At 36.9% G+C, this 25,234-nt stretch overlaps 1 protein-coding gene across 5 annotated transcripts in view; it reads right to left on the bottom strand.

The window, feature by feature from the left end:
- Window positions 1–25,234, bottom strand: part of LOC147235684 (multiple epidermal growth factor-like domains protein 11) — a 158,432-nt gene that overhangs the window by 108,754 nt on the left and 24,444 nt on the right. For all 5 annotated transcript variants that reach the window (XR_015105925.1, XM_086143851.1, XM_086143852.1 and 2 more), the window contains exons 2-4: window positions 12,176–12,309; window positions 11,363–11,464; window positions 8,525–8,625 (exon numbers count right to left, since the gene is read on the bottom strand). Coding sequence is in view for 4 of the 5 variants with exons in the window: in XM_086143851.1 (XP_085999977.1) it covers window positions 8,525–8,625; window positions 11,363–11,464; window positions 12,176–12,291 (319 nt within the window). In the remaining variant the exon portion in view is untranslated. The remainder of the gene's footprint in view (window positions 1–8,524; window positions 8,626–11,362; window positions 11,465–12,175; window positions 12,310–25,234) is intronic.

Raw genomic sequence — 25,234 nt, 5'->3', positions numbered from 1 at the left:
TGGACTTTAGCCACAAAATGCCAGTCTGCTCTAAATTTATGGTGGCAATGTGTCAACATTTTACAGCTTTTTGGCGCATTAGAAAAGGAATCCCAGCAGCCAGCCCGCAGCAGCAGACTTGGCAGGACACACCGAGTAAAAATTTATACTGGCAGAGGGAACCCCGAGGTAGCGCTGCCGCCTGGCAAATGTCTTATCAAAGTATTATCAAAGTGGAACACTTTTTGAATGAGTTTTCATAAGGCATTAAAATCATTCAAGATTATAAATATATTAAAATAGCTGACTTCAGCCAGCACAGATACAAAATATTTTCAGACTGATATTTTTTTATTCATGAGTGTTTCTAATTTATGTATTCCCAAAAGTAATCTAGGTGGACAGACCTAAACAATGTTAATTTTTATTTAGAAAACAGCGATGATGGTTATTTGGTGTTTCTGCCAGAAATTAAATGAAAATAACACCACAGTGCTGAGCTTTTTTCTCCACCTCAGTACAAATGAGCCACCAAAACAGAAAAACCTTTGAGAGATTTGGCAATTACTTTTAATATCAACCAGACAATAGAAAGACAATAAGAAAAAAGAGACTGATTTCAGCATGCCTGTTAGTTAGCTGCCACTAACTTGTTTTATCCTGTGTTGTCTATTTAATGCATTTTTTCTACTTTATAGAACAAATTCAATTCATTTGAATAGGTTTTAAATTACTTTTATATCTTATAGAAAGCACTGAATAGCGTTTTATTTTTCCTGAATAGCACGAAACAAGATATTCCAATTGTCAAACCAGCCAGTTACTGACGGCGATGTAAAATAATACCATATGAACTTCCTTACAAATACCTCTGTGCTGCAAGAGGCATATTTCGGCCAGGTTTTAATAAGAGACAAAGTCACATGCTTTTGAAATCCAGAGGGAAAACTGATAAATCATTAAACAAGTAGCTGAGCCTTTCATCCAGTGTATTGGAACAGCTCCACAGAAGATTACATCAGCATCAGGTAGAGCAAGATTAATATATCTCAAGTAAAAAATTACTTCTTTATTCCAGCCATTGTCTCAGCATCAACAAGCGTTTTTCAGTAGCCATGAGTCTCTTGATCAGCTTCTGAAAGGAGAATGAGTGGGGATGGTAAAGCACACCTGGCATCTTTCCTCCTGTCAGATCTCCATGTCAAACTGTCATGAGGTATTGTTTGTGGAGTTTCAGGGGAATGTGGCTTAAAACTAACGCTGTGAGAAAGAATCTGTTTAAACCCCTGACACTGCGTTGTAATAATAATAACATGACCTTACATGCATCCTCTATATGCGATTCTCTGATGATCCCTCAAACAAAAAAGTTAACACATCTCACTTGTGAATTTATATGACATCACCTCCCGCAAATAAGCTTAGTAACAGTCCAAAACACTCCTACTATATATGTTTAAACATACATTAAGTATTCAATGTTGTGAAATTATAAGCAACTGTCATTCTTACAAATGAAAATTAATGGATGAAACTACTTTGCAGACAAAATCAGAACTCATAGTAGAGTTGATTTAAAAAACAGGCATTTTCAATGTTGTTTGCTTTTCATGATGTGTTCGAATCTGTCAAAAGCATTTTTTTTTTCTCAGAATAAGCATCATGGTGTCGACATTTCAGAATCACTTCCATTCCCGCGCTAGAACCCTACTGAGCTGATGATTTTCACAGTAAGCCCACTACTGACTCAAGACTGTGGACTGTCACAGTACCCAGAGGTTTGTAAGGAGAGTAGTTTAAACCATGTATTTTCTTGTAAAATTGCAAAGTTTTATTTCTTAACCATGATAATTAAATGACCCAAATGAATAGGTAAAGTGCTTTTGACAGTTGAAATTTGTACTTGATTACTTTTGGCATAAGCAGTCCACTAATACTGCATGCTGCCCCCTTTGATAACCATGGGGAGGCGGGTGTCATACCTCGAGTTCAACACAGATTGAGCTGATGACAGGGGACATTGACTAAGTGCTTTTCTAATCTCAAGAGCAATGTGAAGAACTATAGCTTGCAAGTATAACTAAAATTATGTTGAATACAAATACATTTTCTTATATGGTAAAAATAATGTTTTCTTTTTAGCAGTGGGGAAAAAGTTTATTTTGTGAATAAATACTTAATAAAAGAAGGATTGGGGCAACCTGTTTACAGGCAGCTACCAACAAAATGTGTAAACACATCATCAAGTAACAGGAAAGAAGCTGCGTGTAACCTAGTTTCAAAGATCAAATATATTTATTTTGAATAAATGTAATTTGCAACTTGCCAACTGAATATTTTTTTCCAGCACTGATCATATTTGCACTATATTGCACTATATTTGAACATTAGAACTTGCATATTTTTTTAATGATCTATTCTAGCTGATGTTCTTGTCAGTCTTCTTAATCAAACCAGTTAACACAAGAAAGTAACTGCAGTACACAGCAGACAAACAGCAAATTTCTACAAGCCTTGTTGGTGAACATGAAAATACCATTGTGAGGTCATTTTACCAAATTTTAATTTCCTCATCTTATTGCCTGAAAAGTTGACTTTTCAGTTAACATGACTAATATTGAAGGGCTTACAAAGAATTACAAAGAATTGATTCAAGGAAAAAAAAACATATTATTTCTATGGTCAAATTCCCATTAACATGTATGTGAGTCACATATTCTTGATAATACTGTTTGGTATTATGTCTACTTGACAGTGTGCCTCCACAAAAAAAAAATCAAATACATATTTCCCTGTCTCTTTGCTTTTCTGTACATGACACATAAAAATAAGCAAATGGTAAAATACCAATGTGGAATTAATGATTTGATTTTAAAAGCAGTTCAGGTTTGATCAGCAGATCTCCATTCAAAAATCAAAACTGTTATAAGTTGGAACATGTCATCCTGATAAAATATATGATAAAATTATAAAATATATCAGATATATATATAAGAAGTAAATCATGTTTCTTAGGAAAATGTATCATCTTCTAATTATTTTTTTATTACAATAAAAACTTTAAATGAGCTTATTTCCAATGAAGCTTTAGGAGGGCAGAAGCAAATGTTTTTTCAAGGCCAAGCCTAGATAAATGCTGAGGGTTTCACCAGGAAAACTGGTGTAAAACCTATGACAAAAAACTATAATGCAACTCAAACCTATGACTTCCATTCTGGATCAGTTGAGGCCCTAGTTAACAATGACTGCCATTGGTTCCAATTACATAAGTGGGGGGTTGCCAGTGGAAATTGGGCTACTGTCGGTCGAAGGAGAGGACGTTTATGTGTTCAAAAGCAGCGAGAGAAGAGAAAAAGCAAGAGTTTGGGATGTTTACATCGGGGCATTGCCAGGAAAAGTTAGAGGTTTCGTTGACGTGATGCAGAGAAGGAACTCCTGAAGGGGAAAAAAAACAAAGACCGAAAGGAAAAGAAGACAATTGGGCAGATATTTTTCCAAAGGTAAAAACACCGTTGGACTGCAGTTTTGCCAGAAATGCAGGATTAAATATGTACTTGCTTCCTAAATGACGATGTTTCCAAAAATGTTGCATGGTTACAAAATTGTACTTAAAAGAATTGTTGAATGAAATTAAATTCTGTACATGAGAACCTTTTGAAGTTGATGTATTTGACAATTTTTGATGAGGCAGGTTATTAATACTAATGCGTTGCCCCTCATTGTGTTAAGCTATCGAGTTCGGCTCGATGGGGTGGCAACAAGAAAAGCATCAATCTTAGTGACTTGCCGACAGGAATATGACAAACTGAAAGTATGTAAGCAGAGGAAAGAGCTTGCATGGGTAGAGAGGGGAGGGATGCGAATAGTGGCTGATGAGGATAGTGAAAGGGTTGAAGCGAGTTGAGGACACAGACAGCAGCACAACCAGGGAGGAACGATTTTGTATCTGGACAAAAAAAAAGAAAAAAAAAAGAAAAAAACCAACAACGTGAGTTAGTCTGAGAATAAAAAGGAAGCAGCTGAGAGAGACATTAAATGGCCTCAGGAGGAGATGAAACATAAGTGAAGGTTTCCAAAGGCAGAAAAACAGGACTTCTAAACAAAAGATGGGCTCAGCTCGGGTCATATAAAGTGTGAAAAAAATTGTACCAGATAAATAGGGAAAATAAGTTGCAATCTACAAAACAGTCAGGAAAGTGCCTAATAAAATTGACACCCCTCACCTCCCTGTCTTTCCCCTACTAGGGAGGGAAACCTCTCAATTAGGCTCCTGCTGCGTGGATCCCGCAACAAAAGACCCGTCCAAAGCTGTTAACGTTGGAAAACTGTCTTCTTCTTGTATTTACCAAGAATTAGCTTCTGGCGGTCAAAACTACTCAGCCAACAGGAGCAGGATGCTTCTGTGTGCGTGTCTGTCTGTGAGCGTGCATGCGCACGCATGTTGGAAACATTAGCTCACAATGAAATGAAGGGGTATTTGTCCAGATCCTCAGGGAGAATCTAATTAAGTTGTTTACAAGCAGATGTGGAATAAAGACACACAATGTGCTCCTCCCCCCTCCCCCCCACCCCCCAGCCCCCGTGCCCCACCCCATCCCATCCCTCCGGCAAACCCATTCACATCCTCTCTCAGTAAGAAAAGGCAACTCTGCCCTATAGAATTTACTATCTAGAGTGGATAATTGATTTCTTTTGCTGGAGTGAGGAGGGAGAGCACCCGGATGAGATAAAAGACTAAAGGAAGAGGAACTCCTCTCTCTCAGATTTTGACTGCAATCTCAACTTGCTGTTATTGATGGTGCTTTTGTGCTTATGTTGATAGCTCACTTTTAGACAAATCTGCAAAGCGACTTTGAATTATACCAAAAAAAAATAAAAAACATTATTACAGCTCCCTCTTCTTTAGTACGACACTACTACTGAAAAGACTGACAATTAAGTTGTTAACATAATTGAAGTTTGAATGTGATTTCATTTATTGTTAAAAGACGACGGTTGTAAAAAATAGAATAGGAGTAGAGTGAAGCTCATATAAGGGAAAGGGGTTGAGTATGAAAATTAGGATTGTAGGAGCAGAAAATGTGTCTTTGAGATGTGGAGCAGACACCATGGTCCGGGGTCAGACATTTCTCCCTTGTGTCTGTGTCAGCATCACCGCGACCTCCATGTTTGGGGAGGCGAAAATCATGCCACACTATTAGTGATGGCCTATCTGTATATTTTATATATATTGTCTATTTTGTACAGTTTTATATTTGTATTGTCCAGGACTACAGATGGAAATTAACTATGAGCTACAATCTGGTACAAACATCTCTGCCTCTGTGCTTAATGTAATTGTACACTGTCCTAATAAACTTCTAAACAAAAAAAAACAAACAAGGCACTATTTTAAGGTGGTTTGGGTGCTTTTGAAGTGAACACAAAAATATGATTTCATATCTATTAATCATCTCTTCGTAGTTTGTATACATCAGTGTGTCTGTCATGATTTGAATTTAAGACCCTCATAAGGAGGATGTGTTGCTGTGTGTATAAATACAATTTGTATCATCTACTGCCATCTCTATCCGCACAACCACACACTGTCATTCCTGCTCTGACCTTAGTTTAGGGTCAGCAGGCCTTAAATTAGAGACAGACATTAGTGAATTAAAGCAGGAAATAAAAGCTTTGTGGATAAAATGACTTACAGATCAGAAGTCAAAGGTCAAAGTTTTGCTACAGTCCCAGACGAAAATACATGTTGACCCAATAAATATCAACTATACATACATTACTGTAAAGGAAACAGAGTGAAAATAGAAGATGGATATTTGTAGTTAAAGATAAAGATTTTTATGACTAACTATTAAGAGGAAGAGCTCAAGGCAGATTGATGTAGAATATCAGTACTCAGTGAACATCTGCTGTCTGGATATAATTGTTTAATCCTCTCTTTGATGTTTTCTCTGACCCGGACCATAGACGAGGTTTAAAAATCTGTCCAGAGAAATACTGATGCTTTATCTTGCAAATCAAAAAGATCCACCCAACACATCAAGGAATATATTCACTCTCGAATCTACCAATCTGTCTGTCTGACACAGAAAAAAAATAAAAGAAACCTTGTATATATCATAAAAGGAAGCAGAAGAAGAATAGTCCATTGGTTCGCTCTACATGTAACTCATTGACATGGAAAGACATTATTGTTCCACCTGCACGTCTTTGTTATAGATTTTTTGAGTTTGGAGAGATAGCTGTTGATTTTTTGAGATTCTTTTTCCCTCCCCTTTGAATGGATTTCAAATTTATTCGGGGTCAAAGACTAGTGAAAGTATAGACAACTGCCTGAGACAAGTGGAGGTAATAACAGACAGGAAAAATATCCATTCTGACAGATTTTTAAGTATTTACAAGTCTGTTGGAAAACAGTTTGTGACAGAGTCATTCCAGTAAATAGCAAATTCCATATCTACTAGTATAGTAAAGGAGTAGATACAAACATGGGTGCTAGGTGTGTTTTTGGCACAAATGCATATATATCTGAAAAGTGAAATATGTTATAACTTTAGATAAAAAGAAAGAAAACGTTGGTCTCCAACATATGGAAGTGAACGTGTTAAACTGGAATTTTATTTGCTGCTTTTGGAACCAACACAGAGCATTCTGTGGAAAAAACAAAACAGGCATATTCATACATAAAGTTATCTGTAAAAGATGTTTCATTACCTGGAATATACATGTACTATTAGGTGAAACACACAAAATGTTTGTTATTACACACAAGTGACATCATGAGAATGACCTTAATACTGCTCCATCCACATTAATGAGGACAGTATGTTATTTCGAACTTCTGTCACATTCAATATAACACAAAAGTGGAACAACAGGTAATGTCAAATCCAAAATGTTTGTTCTATATTGCACACAATATTAGGGTGGACACATAGTCATATTAATGGATTTCTTGAATGAAAATATGTTCAGGCTCATGATTTTCTTGAAATTGATTAAAAAAATCAAATCAAATAAAAACAACTTGTACTCATGATAAAGTTTTATTGGAGCTGACAGCCATTGAGCTGTAATACCTTCACTTGTATTTTCCCTCTCTCCATCTCATCTTTGGAGACAGGTTAAATTTGAAGCATGCATTTTATCTCCTTTGTCTCTATTAGCCTCTGTCATGATATGCATCAAATACAGCATCTACATACTTCCTTCATAGTAATAAACTGAGTTCCTCCGTTTCAGCCTCGGTGTAGAATGATTGCATTTAAGAAAAGCAGTCCATTATGACAGATGTTTCAGTGTGGAATCCTCAGCCTCCTCATTATCAGTTTACCTTGTTCCTGACTGAATGCAAATGTCCGATTCTACCACCTAGACCCACTGTTGCTGAAATGTACAATGTACTTTTACACCATATTATGGTTTTCCACTGCCTTTGGCAAAATCCTTTGACTGTTGCATTTTGAAAAAAAAAAAAAAAAATGTTATACCCTTTTATTTCCAGTGATTACAGACGGCACTTAAAAAGGAACAGAAAAAAAAAACTTTTTATACTGTGTAGATGACTTTCAATCACTTTGGTTTGGCAATATATATTCCCCTCAGTTTTAAGGGGAAAGAAAACAATGATTTTCCTTGATAAAACATTTTTTCTAAGCGAAAGCAACAGGTGAATAAACTGAACACGACTTGGGTCAAAGCGCTGTGGCTGAGGAAGTGGGGCTAATTGCTACATTCAATATACACATATAAAAGTGTATAATAAGCCATCTGGTATTCTCCTACTGTCCATTCATTAACCAGTAAAATGACCCCTAACAGTGCCTCAGCTAAGTGAGAGGGGCTGGTGTTGAATTGCGAACACGGCTGATGCTCTATGGGCTTTGGAACAGCAAAAGTGTCCGCTAGTAAACACCATTGAGGAAACCATTTATTCCAACATGCTGCTGTGAGTTAGTATCTCAGCTTGGAAAGCAGCATTTCTTTGGAGTCTTACTATGACCCAAAGTGCAGGATAAAGGGTACTGACAGGGAATGAACGAATACTACCCTTTCCAAAACTTTCATACTTTGCTTTGACTAGAACCCATGTGCGTGCGTGCGTACGTGCATACTTGTGATATGAGTCAACTACTGGTGTAATGTGTGCTGTGTGTGATTTAAATCGATCACAATTGTGAAGTAGAACCAAGTCAATTACATTACAGTAATTTTCAAATCGACTTACAAAAAGTGCAATTCAGTCAGCGAAGATCCGAAGCACCAGTAGTTGGAAGTCAGTCTCAAAACTGTATATATACATACAGGCCTTTGTTTTTTGTTGTTTTTTTTTCCCTGTCGGGGGGTTGGGGGCTAAGTGTGATTAGTGGGGTAGTGCTTGGTGAAGAGGTATGTTTTCAGCAGTTGTAGACACTATTCACTTCTTCATATTTGCTTCACAAATAAATTCTCATCTCAGAGCTCAAGATGAGGATGTCTAGCAGAGGATTTAAATTATTCATTTGGGATGTGCAATGTCTCTGAGAGCAAAATTCAAGTTACTTACGGACACACAGGTCTCCACTCTCATAGAAGCCCGGGCAGCACTGAGAGCGTCGTCTGTACATCGTCCGAACACCTCTCCTGTAGGCGGTCTTATAGCTGATCCTATCATTGAATGCAGAAGATGCACACATACAGATTAAAAAAAGGTTCTGTTGTGATGTGAATTGTACTTTGGTTTTGAAAACAGATAAAATTAAAATTAGACCATCATTAATTATTATACAGACACTGTAACAATCTGTTGTGTCAATATGGATACCACTCCTAAACACATTAAAATATACATCCTAAAGTTGAGCGACGGAATTCAACTTTGAATCTATTAAACTGTGTGACCCTTAACCCGGGAGGATGCTTGAGGCTTCTCTATTGTTGGACACTTATATTATCAGCTGGACAGAAAATGACCAAAAATTTCTAAACACACCAGATCATGAGTACTGGTAAAATGTGTAAAAACATTAATGTATGAATTCTTAAAATATGACCAGTGATACCATGGAAACTAGCAAAAAAGTAACAAGGAAAGTGGTCAGAAGCTACTTTAAAGGGAAACGTACCTGGAACCTTCCTTTTTGGTGTCTATCTCATTTGTTTTTACAAAAAAAACAGAAGAATTTTTCTTTCTTTAAAAATTGCATTTAATAACATATTTTAACCTGCGGCCACCAGTGTTTTAATGGCACTATGCATGCTGAGTTGATGAAGTACTGGGTTGCATTGTGTTAACTTTGGTTTTCCGCTAGTGTTAACTTCCACTTGGTTCGGTACAGTATGTACGGTAGTATTGCCACATTGTGCTGCTTTTGGGTGCAATTCCAAGTGCAAGAAAAAACAAAGGGAGTGATGTTAGTTTTCGAAAGGACAAGAAGAGAAGCATGAAACAAGCATAAAAAAAGTCCTCAGAAAGCGAGTGAAAAACGCTCGAAGAAACACCACAGGCAAGAGCCGCTGGATGTTCTCCTGAAAGGATATCAACAACCTGCAGAAAACTGCAGAATTAGCACCTGATGACGATAGACCGGGCACCGGCATAATCACAGAAGAGCTGGCGATGAGTCACCCGGTCAGTCTACAGTGAATGGACGACAAAAAGTGAAGCTACCTTACAACAGGCGTTATCTATCCCTGTTGGCATAGCAACGCAGCTGCTACTTGCACAATGTCTTCTGCTTTGTTCTTCTTGTTCATGTCTCTTTTACTCAAATGGGAGTGGTTGCATAGGTGACTTGTTTTAGCACCGTCAGGTAAAGTGAATGGGATTGAGCCCAGTGCAAACACATGACATCACAATAAAGACAGCATTGCAACATAAACAAACAGGGGTGGCCTACAAGTTAATTTTATTTTTTTTACAAATTCATAACTAAGATATGTTTGGAGATTTTATGATGTTTTTATCTACCTGGTACAAATATTGATCAAATAGGACTATGATGTCTTGGTAACCAAAGATCCCTTTTAAATGAGAAGATGTGAAAAGTTGTTGATTCAATGAACTACAAAGGAAAGCACAGAAAAATTCAATTTACTCTTTTTACTGGAATTTTGTTGGCAGCAAAAGAAGAGAGAGTTGTTTAGGAACGAAAACACATTTTCGAAGTATCCTATCTATGATCAGGGATGAATGAACATTCTTTAGATCGTGCTTTGAGTGAATCAATTCTTTGTTGAAAAATATATATATAAAAAGAATGAATGAGTGTCTAAACCACCTACTAGTGGGGCTGTCATTAACACAGAAATGATGAAAAAGACTAGAACAGCAACTAAATCAGGTCTCTTTTCATCTTTCCACCAGTACAGTACAACGTCTTGTACATTACGATATTATTCAGAAGGAATTCCAGCACCAAATACCATTGCTGCACAAAAATAAGCCGAAATGTTTAGTCACTTGCTCAAGGATGTCAATGTTTTCTGTCATTTTCTTCTGGGGATCAATACTCAACCCTCAGCTAAAGGAGCTAAACTGGTGGCAATAAAGCTTAATGTGGTCATTATAGCCAATACGCTGACGGTCACTCATCAGAATGACCACATAATCCAGAGTCGGACTGTCAGAATCAGTAACGGATTCTGCAGAGTGACCAGATGGACAGAATTTGATATACGAACCCGACAAGTGTCAGAGAGGTACACCCCCACCCACTCAGGGAGACGCTTGCCCCCAAGGCTGGCTTGGGGAGACACCGGCCTGTGCCGCCCTGAGGCTGCATTCTTATTTTGCATGTCTACATATGTAAACTAATAGTGAAGCATCTAGGAATTAACCACTCAGAATGTTGTATTTTCTGTTCATTTGCAGTTGACTTTGAGCTTGAGTTATGGTATGTTTATGGGCTTCAAGGGGCTTAGTATTGCAATAGTAAGACAAGAATCAGTCATTATCTCCCGGTAGCATTTTTGTGAATATGAGCCATCTACAAACAAGGCATTGTCCCTCCTCTAAATGACCTTCTACTAGGTTGACAATAATCACAAGTTGCCATGGCATCAAACAAATCTCCTGCCAGCTTGAATTCAAGAATGTCCTTTTGTGATTTTTTTTTTTTTTTTGCAAAGAACATTTCATATGCATTTGTAGAACTTTTATTTGGTAATGAAAATAAATCTGCATTAGAATCAAGTTTAAATATAAAAAACCTGTCTTTCCCCTTTAGACTAGTTGAAAGTTGTACATCTAATGATATCAAGTGAGGTTTATCTTTTTTATGTGGATTTAAGAGAACATTGGCCCTAACAGCCTCAGTTAGAAGACTCTGGCAACAACAGGAATAAGACAACAGCCTAAGCTTTAGAATGCTGGGATGTAAAAAGCTGCCCAGCACATTCTCACCTGTGTCTTGTGCATTTGAACCAGTTGAGGATGTCTGTGCAGCGGGTGTAGTAGACCTGGTCAAATGGATGAGCGTAGGACTCCTGCACAGTCACTGCATAGCTGTAAGAAATTGATGTAAATCAAGCGTAAGCAGTATGCTGAGATAAAATACCTATATATCATAACTCATATATCATAACTCACTCAGGTGTAAATGTTTGTTACATTAAAAGTGAGCATTTCTCTTTTCAACAAAATATTCAGTTACGATCCCCGATGAGACCCAAGGATGTTAGTGTGTCCTGGCATAAAAACATGTCAGGGCAATCAATTTATTTGCTGGAGGATTTCTTTACAGTTCTAACAACTGCAAACCTGGTGTAGTTTTAATAATGGCGAAGTAAAGTGGCTTTTGATTTACTTCTCTGATGATTTTTTATTTCCTGGCAGCAGCAGCATGTCTCACTTTGTGCTGTGTAAACGTAACAGAATGTAACCCTCGGTAAGAAGTGAAAACCGATATTCACCAGGCCTTAATATCCATTTCCACATCTACTGAAGGATGATCGATTACAGCACCTGCACTCCATGTTACCCCTGCTGCCGATGACATAGGGCATTTACTAAGCCAAGCTCGGAGTGGTGAGACCACTCAAGCAGTCACATCACCATCACTCTGAATTTACTGTCTCAGAGGAATAAACCTTTTCCCTTTCGCTTCTGATTATTGGCAAACTCTTCACCCTTGATTTGTTGCGGAGGGAGTCCATTACTCCACTGCAGCGTTTTGAGTGCCATTATATCATTTCGAATATCTGAAAAGACACCGACCTCTCCCAATGGCTACACACGTTGGGGTCATCTGGGTTGAGGGGCGACGCCAGAGGGATGACGCAGAGTAGACTGAGCCACAGCAGGACTTTGGGGGGGACCCCAGCAGCCCTCATCGTCCTCCTCCTGCTTTCCTGGAGGAAAAGAGGATCTTTAGGCAGGAGATTTCACCACTGACATGAAGGATATCCCAAGTTACCAAAATAGGTCATTGATATCTGCATTGTGCAGTGTGTATGTGTGTGTGGGGGGGGTCTCCCACTGTTTATTTTGTCTGAAAAAAAGAACTGCTGCGCATAAAGGGATTAAAAGTATAGAACCCAGTATTTGTTACTTAAAATGTGTCGAGCCCTTGAGCCTATTAACTGAGCTGTTGTGAAGAAAAATGTGGTGTACGATTGTGGAAAAAAAATGGCAGATACTGACAGACCTGATGAGGAATTCAGAAAGTATTTGTGACTACTTTGTCTGATTCAATTCCAGCATTTTCCAAACATCAGTTTTAGCAAATCATATTTCTACGTATTCTGTTTTATAAACAAATACAGGAAGTGTGACAAATAGGGGGAGGAAAAACAAGAGAAGCAGCAGTAATCATATTTTGTGCATAAGTATATAGCTAACAATGAGCGTGTGGACTCTTAAAATGTCATGTTTAATTTCTTTTCTTGTACATTTTGTGGTATATAGATTGTATGACAGAGTAATGACAAAACTGTTTGATTAACTACAGTTCAGCTATCAAATTTAAAATGGTCTTTTTTTTCAGATGATCCCTGCAGGGGTGGCCACAGCGAATCAGTCTCTTCCATCTCACTGTATTCTCTGTACCCTCTTTTCGCACACCAACTAACTTCATGTCCTCACTCCATTCTTCCTCAAGGCCTCCTGCCTTGCAGTTCACAAGTCATTATCCTTCTACCAAAAAACAAATGTCCAAACCAATCGCAGTCTGGCCTCTCTGATTTCATCTCTAAAACATTTAACATGTGATGTCCCTCTGATAGACTAATTCCTGATCCTCCCCCTTCATCGTCCCTCCCAGAGAGAACCTCAGCATCTTCAACTCTTTAGATGAGAGATGATGATGAGATGAGAACAACTTTATTTATCCCGAAGGAAATTGTTGTGCCAGAGTTTCAAGTAAAAAACATAACAGTAATAGATAATAGTAGAAAGGAGGAAGATGAAATATGAATTGTCTTAACTGTTAACTGTAACTACAAAGATTGAAGGGGCCAACATCTTTAGGGGGCTTTAGGGGCCAACATCTTCAGAACCTCAATATCTTCATTAAAACCGTGATATGTTATATTACTAAACAACAATATATTTAAAACATATTAAAAAACAATATTATATTATATATTATATTATAATATAATATATAATATAATATAATTATAATATCATCATAATTGTATATAATAATATATATTATATATTATATATAATATTATATATTATATTAAAAAAACATATATTACCAAACAACAGAGAAATATGTGATTCAAGTGATGGGATCTTTTAATTCATATTTTTGTTATGTATTACAGCCATAAATGAGTATACTAATACTACTATCGTGCTGTTATAAAAACACCGGCATGCCACAAAAGGAAGTAAATGTAGAAAAATGCTATGAAACTTAATGTAACTTTTTAGCATCAACTGATAACTGAGCAACAGCAGATATAAAGCAGTAGAAACATTCACCTTCAAACATTAATGCAAAGAGATGAGACAATTTCCAGGAATCAAATAAAAATGAATCATAAAGAAACAAGATCAGACACACTTTTATCGATCAGTGTATATGGAGGGCAATAGGGCCCAAAGACAACTTTTTGTCGACGTTGCCGTCTGTTAATGTCACAATTAAGATTAACAGTGAAAGCTGATCGTGATTCTTTGTCAATAAAGGAATGGTTTTGATCCCAGTGCGATACAACTTACAACTATACTTGAATAACTGACAAACATTAAGTCCAAAACCTGCAACAGGATGGAAACACCTTTGAAGCACCTTTACAAACACCTTAACTTTGTTTCATGCAGAAGTCAACTGAAATATTAAATCACAAAACTTGTAGCACACAAGCTGTTATCCGTCTTGAGGTGCCTTCTCTGAAAGGGCCTTTAATTTGGAACATCAGATGAAGTGACTGAACTAGTTATCTAAATACCACCTGAAATCCTACCAAAGGTCAGAGCACTGATTCAACAGAATTGACTTTATCAAGCAAAGTAAATAAAAATGATCAAAAACATGAAAAATACAATACTACTTGTGCCACCATGCTTGGTGCACTATCCTTGATACTTTTATCAGTGTTGATCCTATTTATGTGCTTTTACATATGTAAAGAATGTCATTCAATTTAGCAAAATCCAATTTTTTATTACAAAATATTGGCATCAGTTTCTAAATCTTGAGTTGACTGGACTCTACTTCCTATCACATTCCACAATCCTGGTTGTATGGAAGGTGAAATGTAATTGCTATAATTTTAACTTCCATCAAGCAACCTGTAATTGTTTCAGTGGGTTCACCGGGAACATTTTTTAAGGCATCATTTCAACTACAAAATCACCAGACTGTCAATGGCCAGTGCCACTGAAAAAGCGCAAGTTTGACATCATCCTACAATGTGAAAGACAACATTTAATTCTCATGGTGATGGAATTTGCTGTTTGAATGACTGGATGATAGTTGCTGTCTGAGATTCACGTGAATGAATGCATTTCACAAGAAAAAGAGCGCAGCAAAGAAATCTCCTGTACTAGTGTGTGCAGGTAAAATAAGGGGGTAGCTATATGGCAGAGAGAGCGGCAATCTGCAAAAATGCATCTGCGAGCAGAAACTCAATTTTGTGCTACAAAAATAACTCTCCACGTCACATGCAGTTTAGCAACAAGGGTATGGAGAAAAAGTGAGATCATTACTGAATCTCAATCAGCGTTGTCTCATATTCTTTTGGACTATCAGTGTTGCAAAACATTTTAGCTTCCATTGCATGCATTACTACAGTTATGGCTCTGCAAAGAGATCTTAAAGTCAATGGAAAACCTTACTGAGACAAATGTTTTCCCTGGCAAAAAGGAGATGCCAAGATGTTTGGCTTAAGCTGTGTTGTTGTCATGTAGGCTCATCGGCTAAATGAGATCTGCTCTTCGTTCCATCAAATCATTTAAGGAGCACTTATGTTTGCAGGTCTAGGAGACACTGGGGGTGAAAGACAGATTTGGCACAAGAACATTGTCTCACCCACAACAGTACCTTTATTCATTATGAAGGTATTTTATTGACAGTTCATCAGATGCACTGAGTCAATTCATGGGGGAAACCATGACAAGGCAGGGAAGCTGGATTATTTTCTGATGATTTTTCATGTGAAAACTCTGCTTCCTCGTAAAATTGAACGGTGAACCGTTTTCCGAAAAACCGACAAAGAAAACTGACAAAATTGCATGTCTGTCCTAATGTGAAGAGCTTTTAAAATATCACAGACCTTAGAATTAATTATATATTTATATTTTTTTCTTGTGGTATTGAAAAATCTATTGATTTGACTTTAATGAATCAGTCATCTTACTTTTAGCTAATGCACCTGTGATGAATGATGGACAGCAATAAAATTGATTTACATCTATAGTAAAGGACTCATGGTGTATTCGAGTGGTGGGATCTGAATGCTGGATATCTGTGGATCAGATAAAGGAGGGACAAAACCATTTATCAGTCATTTGGACAGAAATTCATGTTTTCAATGCACAAAATTACAGTCATAGCCTGAGTGTTTGCAAGGGCTAGCAGGATTCTCATTCAGTATTTACTGGATATCAGTGTGTGTGTTTCCCTTGAGATAGAAGTCAGCGTGCTGCAGACCTGGAAACATCTAGTTCAGGACCCCAATCACGCCACACCATTTCTAAAACCATATCTGTTTGTTTCTTGCCAGTTGATGTCCCACAAAAACAGATTCTGGAAATGTGGTGTTCTGGCAAATTGCAGTGTTTTATAAAAAAAAAAAACATTTTAAATTAAAAAAAAAACATTTTGGGTTGCACGGTGGCACAGTGGTTGGTTACTTCCTGGGAAAAACATGAAGGACCCTGGTTTGGACAGGGGGCCTTTCTTTGTTGAGTTTTCTCACACCGAAATTTGCTTGATGCACAGATTTTCTCCTGTGTACAAATAAACACTGTATGTATTACATGCTTCTCTTGTATATGTTATTGTATCAAGAAGATAAAAAAAGGATCTGAACATTTCAAGTACACCATGTAAATTTTTCCTTGTTTGTCTCGAAGTATATTCGTGTACATGTGTACACTTTATTGAGTGGGCCTGTTTCTCATTGGCTGCAACTTGCAGTGACAGAAAAATCAATAAAAACATTGATATTGTTAGTCAAACAATATTTTGCTACTCCTGATGAATGTCTCAGTTTGATGGGTTTACCATGGAGAGCTGTCACAGCGCCTAAGAACCATTCGCCAGATGTTGTACAGACATTGCTGTTATGGGGTTGCAGGGAAGAGGAAATGGTGAATTAGACAATGCTGATAAAAAAAAAGAAAAGCATAATCTTGTCCAAATACCTAAACATTAGATAGGTGGTTCATCTTTTACATGCAATTAGCTGAATTTGTGGAAAAAATAACAGGAAGTGTTTTTGTAGAGAAAACAACTTATCCTCTCACTTTGGTTCCTCGAACAAAACTGAGGATTCTGAGATGAGACCTAACATCTGACTTCATTGAAAGAAGTCATTGTCCATGTTTATTAAGTCAGCGCTGACCAATCGCAATTCAGATCCTAAGGAATTCAATACTCAATTTATTAGAATATATATTAAAATGGCAAACCGCTTTGTCCTGAATAACTATACCAATGATTGAAATCCCATTTGTTGTTGGACCCAAACATGATTGTTTAGTAGACTCTCAAAGTATCTGGAAGCAGTTTTCTTAAATTTCATATTAAAGAGCCTGGACAACTGGAATTTTTCAGGTTGTGGGGATCAACGAACTCAGAGTCTTTAATAAAACAACCTAATGGACAATCTGTGAAAGGACATGTTTGTTGTTTTAATATCTGGCAATTCTATATTCTATTAGGTGTATCTTTTCTCTTTCCTGATCAGAAGTACCATGTAGAAAGGCATGTGTGTTCTGGTTCGGACAATGCAATGTGAACATTGACTGGCGGAGGAGGAAAGGCATCACACACTGATTTTACCTGACAATGGTTTACAGTGATAAAGCTCATTTATCAACATTTATGAAGTTAAGTACAGACATGGATTGAAATACTACCGGTATTTATCAGTATTTTGAATAAAGGCATATGTTTTTTGAAAATATATAGGTAAAGCCATGCAGTGTTTGAGCATGCTGCCAGTGATCCTACAAGAAATAATTATCTTTTCAAATCATTAATATGAATTTGAAAAATTACAAATACTTGATCAACTCTTTCTCCACTGTCATGTTAGTTGTTGCCTGAATCTATTGTCTCTGATCTGCCCTCTGGTGGATTTTTTTTTTTAACGTTAATTTACAATTGAAGACCAGGTGAATGATTATTTGTGTTGATGGTTGAAGAGGTTGAAGGTTGGGACGCAGTCATTTACTTGAAGAAAGAATTAATGTATTATTATTATTATTATTATTATCATTATTATTATTATTACTATTATTATCATTAATGCGCTATTTTTCTGCCTAAAGGGCTGCATTCCCATTTTATTTTCCACATTTGTTTTCCCAGACACTGAAGTTCATGCCAGTATATTTATTCAGACATCCACATGCATTTGATTCATGGTCTTTTAATCTGCATTATGTGCCTTCATACTCAAAAATATGCATAATTGAACATGACATCTCAGAGGGATTACCTATTGAGAAGAAATCACACTTTTTCAAATTATTTGAATACTTTAATGAAAATATGCTAACTTTTGACTTTATATTAATTAGTTATTATAAATCCTACCTGACTGACTGTTTCACTGACAACTCATTATATCACAGACGTATTGAACAAAGGGAAAATTAAATACAACCCCAAACAGGCAGCGGTCACTAATAATGTACAACAAATATGAAAGGACAAAGTGATCCAATACTTAATTAAGCTGACAATAAACAGTCCAACTGGGTCTTGAATGAAATGGACTTGTGATTCCTCATATTTGGACACATTGCCATCCAGTCTTTTCAACTTTTAATACAAAGTGATGACATGGAATTATGAAGCGAGGACCTAAAAGTGATGCTCCACCAAAAACAATGCCGATATCCTCTGTAGTGAAACAAACTTGGAAACTGACCGAATCCCTAAACAAAGAAGCTTTTAAGAGAGTAAAAGCCGAAATCAGCTTAAGATCATAATTTTTCTAAAAAAATAAGCAGAAGCAAGTATGATGGACAAACGTTTTCCAATCAAAAGTTTTACATCTCTTATTGTTACCCCAGGAATGATTGATTTCTTTAATTTCCAATCCTGATTTCAATGCATCATCTGATCTTGAGAGGGTTTAAATTTCTGTCATTAAACATTTAAGTCAAGGATGCCGTTAATTTTTCTCCAGGCTGAGCACACATTGATAAGGACCATCTGAAAACAGCATAATGGTTTTTAGGAGAAGCCCTGTCAGCGGATCTCGTTGGTTCTTTCACAGGAAACAGCCTTTCATCGCAGAGTGAGAAGACATGAACCTGATACCAGTGACAGTATTTCTTATTTAACTTTAGTCAGATACTTTCAGGGACTTTCGTGCATTGTTATTTTCATTTCACTGGGTTCTTTCGTGGCAAATAAGGAATAATGTATTTGTCACTTAAAGGTGATTCACTATGAGAGCCACGTTACTATTTGCGTTTGCATGATTGTCAGACGCAATCTGGCGAAGCAACAAAGACAGGAAGCTTAAATATATACACAAACATGATGACAATGTATTCCCAAACTCTGGCAAATGGCGAGGGGAGCCATCTACATCCATAAAGAGCTTCAATAAGCTTCATTGACCAGCAGGCTCCCCTGTGGCCAATACTCTTCCCCTCCATGATGGAAAGTTACAGTTTGCTGACAGGAGAAAGTTACCCATCAATCTCCCCTACACTCTCATAGGGCTCTTTAGTAATCCAACCTCAAAAATGATGAAGCGCGCACTTTAAAGTTGACACTTTTTAAGGGATTCACCAAACACTTTCAAATGTATGAACCCAAAGTTTTCTTTAGGTGTGGCATAAATGGGCCAACCTGCTAAAGCAACCAGAGATGCTTTGCGTGTTGACTGCAGCAAACTCGACAGATTTCAGAAAATTAATGAATTAGTCAAGTGATTCATCAAAAAATGATTTCCCTACCTTAGATCTTTTAATAAATCAAAAGTGCTGTCAAAAAAGCATTTTTAAACATCCACCGGGGAATATATCACAAGTAGATGATGACCTTTAGAATAAAGAGAAAATAATGACTTATAGATAAACCCTTAGACATAAATGGGACTCGAAAACTGGTAAAGCCTTCAGAGAAGACAGTGTAGCCCGATCAGAGTACTTTGCTGATTTATTATTCAATCTTAATGGTCACTGTAAGAATGAAACAATCCAATTTTCTATCACGTTTACTCATGCGAGTTGTTTGTTTAATTGGATCAATTTTTCTGATGACCATGACACAGTTCACTCAGCAATCATATGTTTGTGCGCGGACTCACACTGCTTCTCCACTGCAACATTTCACCCATGACTGCGTGTAGATGTTTAGCAGCTGTTTTGCCCAAGATTGTAAGTGGACCATAACCTCGGTGACCCATGCAAAGGGGCTTCTGGTACCGCCCCGAGCCGTAAGGAATGACGGTCAATTGGCAATGCGCCAGTCTGTGAAATCACCCTAATCCGCCCGTTCAACCTTCATCTTTCCTTGATTAATGGAGACCTTTGAGCAAAGAAGCTGGGGGTAGAGGAAAGGTATCGACGGTCATGAAGTTGAGTCAATACATAGATCCCCTGTATCTCCAAGACATCCTGCTTCTGTTGATTAGGTGGTTATTTTGCTCCACTGCAAATGGTTTTCATTTATTAGCGCTTATTAAACTTGCACAGCGGGATCAACAACATCACAGAAAGCTCCACAATTCAAAATCAGAGAAAAAAAAAAGTATCTCCTTGCAATCTATGTAACGCTAAACTGGCTTCATCCTCTTAATAACAAGAGGTTAATGACTCCTAATTGTTGATATCTTTTTTTTTGTCCTTTTTTCCCCACTACCAGTCCTGTTTGAATGAGGTGGTTGTGTTTCTTTAATTCAGTTATTAATTCATGATTTTTCATGAATTAGTAGTTACAGCAACATGCAAAAGTGTATGGGAACAATTTTAAACGAATAACAGGAATGACACACATTCAACCTTGAATTCAAACATAAGATTTGATGGTAAAGAAATTCACTGACAAAACTCTATCCTAAATTTAATTAAGAGAGGAAAAGATAAAGGTTTTTACATACCCCCATTTGGATTGATAACCTCTGTATGACATCATTTAAATTGAGCTAAATTTCCGACAATTCAGCTATGAAGCCCACTATTAATGTAGACAGAAAAACAATGGATTTTTTTATAACATCAGTCATTTTTAGACTTATAATTACCCAGTTTTGGGATCAATAAAGTACATTCTCTTCCTTTATATTGTTGATTCCTTTTTTTTTGTTACCATCTGTCAGATCAAATGAAATTGTTTTCCTAGACCTGAACAAATAATCAAAATCCTCAAACATAAGCAGTAGGTTTCCGAGCAATTGGAAATAAATTTCAATTATTATTTAGAAAAAATAAAAAACATATATCTATACATATATATATATATATATATATATATATATATATATATATTGTGAGTTTTATATATCAATATCATGATCAAGTCCTAGACAGTTGTATGAATATAGATGTACTGACTACTCCTACTGACTACTGACTGAAACAAAACAACTACAGTTGCAAAACAATAGGTAATCAAATCTAGCTTGCTCATCTCAGAAAACACCAGTCGACATGCCACTTGTGCTAAACAGATATTGAACTTGTAACTGGTTTAATAGCCATTTCATACATTTACACTTGGTCCTGCTCTTCTTTACACTTAATTTCCCTGAGAGTTTATTTTGACAACTGCAGCAACTAGATCCCTGCGTGAAGCCTTTGTTGTTTATCTCTTCTGAGGACATAGATGGATGACACCAGATGATGGAATTTTATTGAGTGGCATCATGGCCTTTGATTCAGTAGGTGTTAGCATTGCACACTTGTGCACATCATATTGATGTGGTGCCATAGGTAATTGGTTCATGTTGACCTGTGTGACTTACGGAGCATGAATCTTGTGGTCTTAAAGGTTGCACAAACAACCAAAATAAAGGAATGCTACTTTTGCAGCTTATTTTGCTGATAATAATAGCAAACTGTTACAGGGTTACAGTCTTCAGTCTTTCGAACAAAATTTTGAAATTCTGACAAAACAAACAAAGTGGGCCATGAAAACCAATGAAATGCAGCTTAAAGCCTGGTAGGAAAGCAGCAAAGTGCAGTCCAACTAAAAAGCCTCGTGGTTTGTAATGACTTTGGGCTCCCAGGCCATTAGTACTAAAGTTAATGCATATCTAGCCTTGGGAGAACCTGGGATTTTCCTGTTGTCCTTTTTTCCCCATTTAAGGACATCAAAATAATAGCTTTTTTGGAGGAACATAGTATGTGAAAGAGTGCTGAGAAAGGATTTCTGTCTTGCAGGACAGATGGGGACAGTGGTTGAGTGAAAAGCATCCATCATCCATGTAAACCATCCATGTTCAACAAAACAGTGCAATCTCTTAAGATGCAACTAAATCTTATCTCAAGGGGTAGACCATTACTTCTATTTTCATTTTGCAAAGAATTTTAAATAATTCTGCAAGTACAGCTATTTGAGTGTGCTAAGAAGGCTCCATAAAAATGAAAAAAAAATAAAAAAAAGGTTTTGTGCAGAAAAAATGCTGGCTTGAGTTGCTACGTTGTCACCATCTTCGGTGAAAACCTTTATTAATAATGCAAATACAATTAACAAATAACAAGTTTCTCTTCAGCTGGGATCAGCCAGAGCACAAAAATGTCAAAATTGAATTTTGTACTCTGTACTGCCCCAGCCTTCCATGTTATGCTAAAATGATTCACTTTGTTTTACTCTTGATTTACTCATTCTCAGAATTCAACAGCAGTGCCGCAACCAAACAAGAAAATTAACCTTGGTGGAGCACATCAGCCAGTCATCACATGCTTTTATTCCTCTTCATGGGGATTGTGGTTCTTGGAAAAAGAAAATGAAAGGGGGCCTTCCTAGGAGTGAATTGCAGTGAAAGAATCTATGATTATTGACAAGTATGACAAGGATATGAAGTAAAATAAAAGTAAGTGTTGATGATTTGGCCAAAGATACTGTTCAGAGAGACAGGTCTATGACAGACAATATTTCCCCCCACTTTGCAAGAGTCAATAACCAAACAATTACAGCTAATTTCACATCAGAGTGATGTCAAGTTCACATTTAAGGGACATCTTTCACATCAGAAAGTCAGAGTGGAAACCTTAAAATGCCATGTTGAGAATACCAGTTACATTAACAAAACAAAGATACTAAGACAACTATCACAAGGTAAAACCAGACAACGGCCTTCATGTAAGAGGGTAAAATTAAAAAAATTATTTGTTGTTGCTTTGCTCCTTCATTTTTTTTTCCTTAAGTTTCTTTTTTCCTTAATTTTGTCTTGCACTTAATAACGCCCCTACTGCTTTTCTACCCTCAAATAAACTTAAAGATAAATCAACAGGTGGCAGATTATTTCTTAATTTGCAGCAAATTGATCTGCTGTTGCAGCTTAATTTTTCTATGGCGTAGCCTATAGTCTCAGCCTCTGAAACTGTGGTAAACTATTTTGTATCTACAGCAAATACTGATAGTTTGAAGTTCTGCTTGATTCCTTTAAATATTAACCCTGGGAAATTTCAAGCTTATATCCAACATCTAATTTAATCTAAATTATTTTTATGTGTTTCTATAAGATTTCCTACCATGTTTTGAAAAAAGAAAAGCACTCACCGATAGGCAAAAAACAATGAACTGAACCTTCTCTTCAAACCAAGCATTTCATAAAAACTTCACATCCATTTCAAACCAGTCACACCAGACTGGCGACCCATCACTGAACCACGAGAAAAATGACAGACAGGCATCAGCAACTCATATAATCAACCAAGGCGTGCAGAAGACAACCATGTTGAATCTTCATCGCAAACTGGTGAAAGAAGCACAGGACAATGCCGGACACCAATCCAGCAAGATAGGAACAGGACACTGAGACTACACTTCTGAAATGTGGATGATAGATTGGAAAAAAAATGTTCCCTTGCATAACATCTGCTGGGTCAATGTCATGGTAGGGTCAGAATTTGGCATACATAAAAGAAAAGATTTATCCTGCCCTGTATCAATAGGTCTCGTTGGTGTTTGTGGTATAATTGTGTGCAGGATGGATTCTTTGCAGACTCTGTAGCAATTCATCGTAATTAAAACCCTAAAAAAAATACCCAAGTACCATTTCAGACCATATCTGTCTCATTGCGATAACTCTTTGATCCATCTTAAAGTGGCTGGTGAGCGTTCACTCTCAGAAAGTAATGTCATGATAACCTGGTAACGTTCAATAGTTTGCTGAACATCAAACAACGATCCCCATAGTTTAAAATTCAAGTGTGACACAGCAAGAACTTCTTTTATAGATGCAGCCTATAACCAGTCCAGCAATTAGACTGCTATTAGGTGCCTTAAAGTTAAGATTTCTGTCATGTCATAGTTTTTATATTATAAGATCTTATGTTGCAGTGATTTGTTGATTTCCTTTGATACATTTCTAAAAAGGCAAACATCAAAATTTGTTGGGGTTTTTTTGTATTATTAAAAATAAAAGAATATACTTTTATTATGTACCAATCAAACCAAAAACCTTGTTTGAAATGTAAGGAAGAAACACCATACTCAAAGAACTTCTGCTAATTCTGTCTCCATTAAGATGTGACAACTACTAATTTCAATAATTGCTTGTTTTTATCATGTTTTATATAAAGACAACATTAGATGTATAATTAGAAATCTTCAGTCTTTCCAAGGTTTTTTTAATTAATATACAAACTAGTGCACAGCCTTAGAGCAGGATCAATGTACAATACTGCATAATGAGTACAAACTGTATAATGACTGCTGGTTACTTTCACTTTGAACGTATGCCTGAATGAGGTTGTGGTCTGCAGAGCATTAATAGTTGATGTGGCCTGAGTCTGGCGAATACACACGAAAGAGATTCTTGAAAATTGGGCGCCCCACTTTCCCCTTTGCTAGGTTTGAAAGGTTCTGTAAGGACCCGGGATACTGGGTGGCACTGGACTGAACCCACAATGAAAAGCAAAACCTGTCAGTGACTGACAACAGCTACAGACATGGTTGACTGAATTTCATCAATCACAATATTTTATGTCAGAAAACGTACAGCTTCATCAAAGTGACAAAATCTGAGTCTGAGGGAGGACACAAGACAGCCAAGACAACCCCTCAACTATCCTCAATGGGTTCTCAATTCTTTGTTATTCTACTGTATTTAAATCTTAACACACACAAACACACTCCAGAATTGAAAGGCATTTACATCTAAAAGCACTGAGGAGGAGGTGAAGACGATGAGCTTTTATCTGGGACTGTGAGAACAAACAAGTGATGCAAACTCATGACATCCCAGCAGGAACTTTTCTCCCGAGAGCACTGCAATGTCAGCCGCGTAATTCACGAGTGAAGTCTGTCAGGCAACTGTGAGGTATTTCTGAAGCCCAGCTACACTTCACATAAGTCAGGCCCTGTAATTTGTCAGACATTTCCCTGCCCCACCTCCTTTATATTGATTAAAAGCCTAAGTATGGTGCTGATTAAGCACAGTGCTATAGGGGTTCAATCACGAT

Source organism: Fistularia commersonii, chromosome 3, assembly GCF_037954325.1.
Source record: "Fistularia commersonii isolate RoL2024-O1a breed Wild chromosome 3, RoL_Fcom_v1.0, whole genome shotgun sequence".
NCBI lineage: Eukaryota > Metazoa > Chordata > Actinopteri > Syngnathiformes > Fistulariidae > Fistularia > Fistularia commersonii.
The sequence above is the reverse complement of the archived record's forward strand: the minus strand, read 5'-3'. Positions and strand labels throughout refer to the sequence as shown.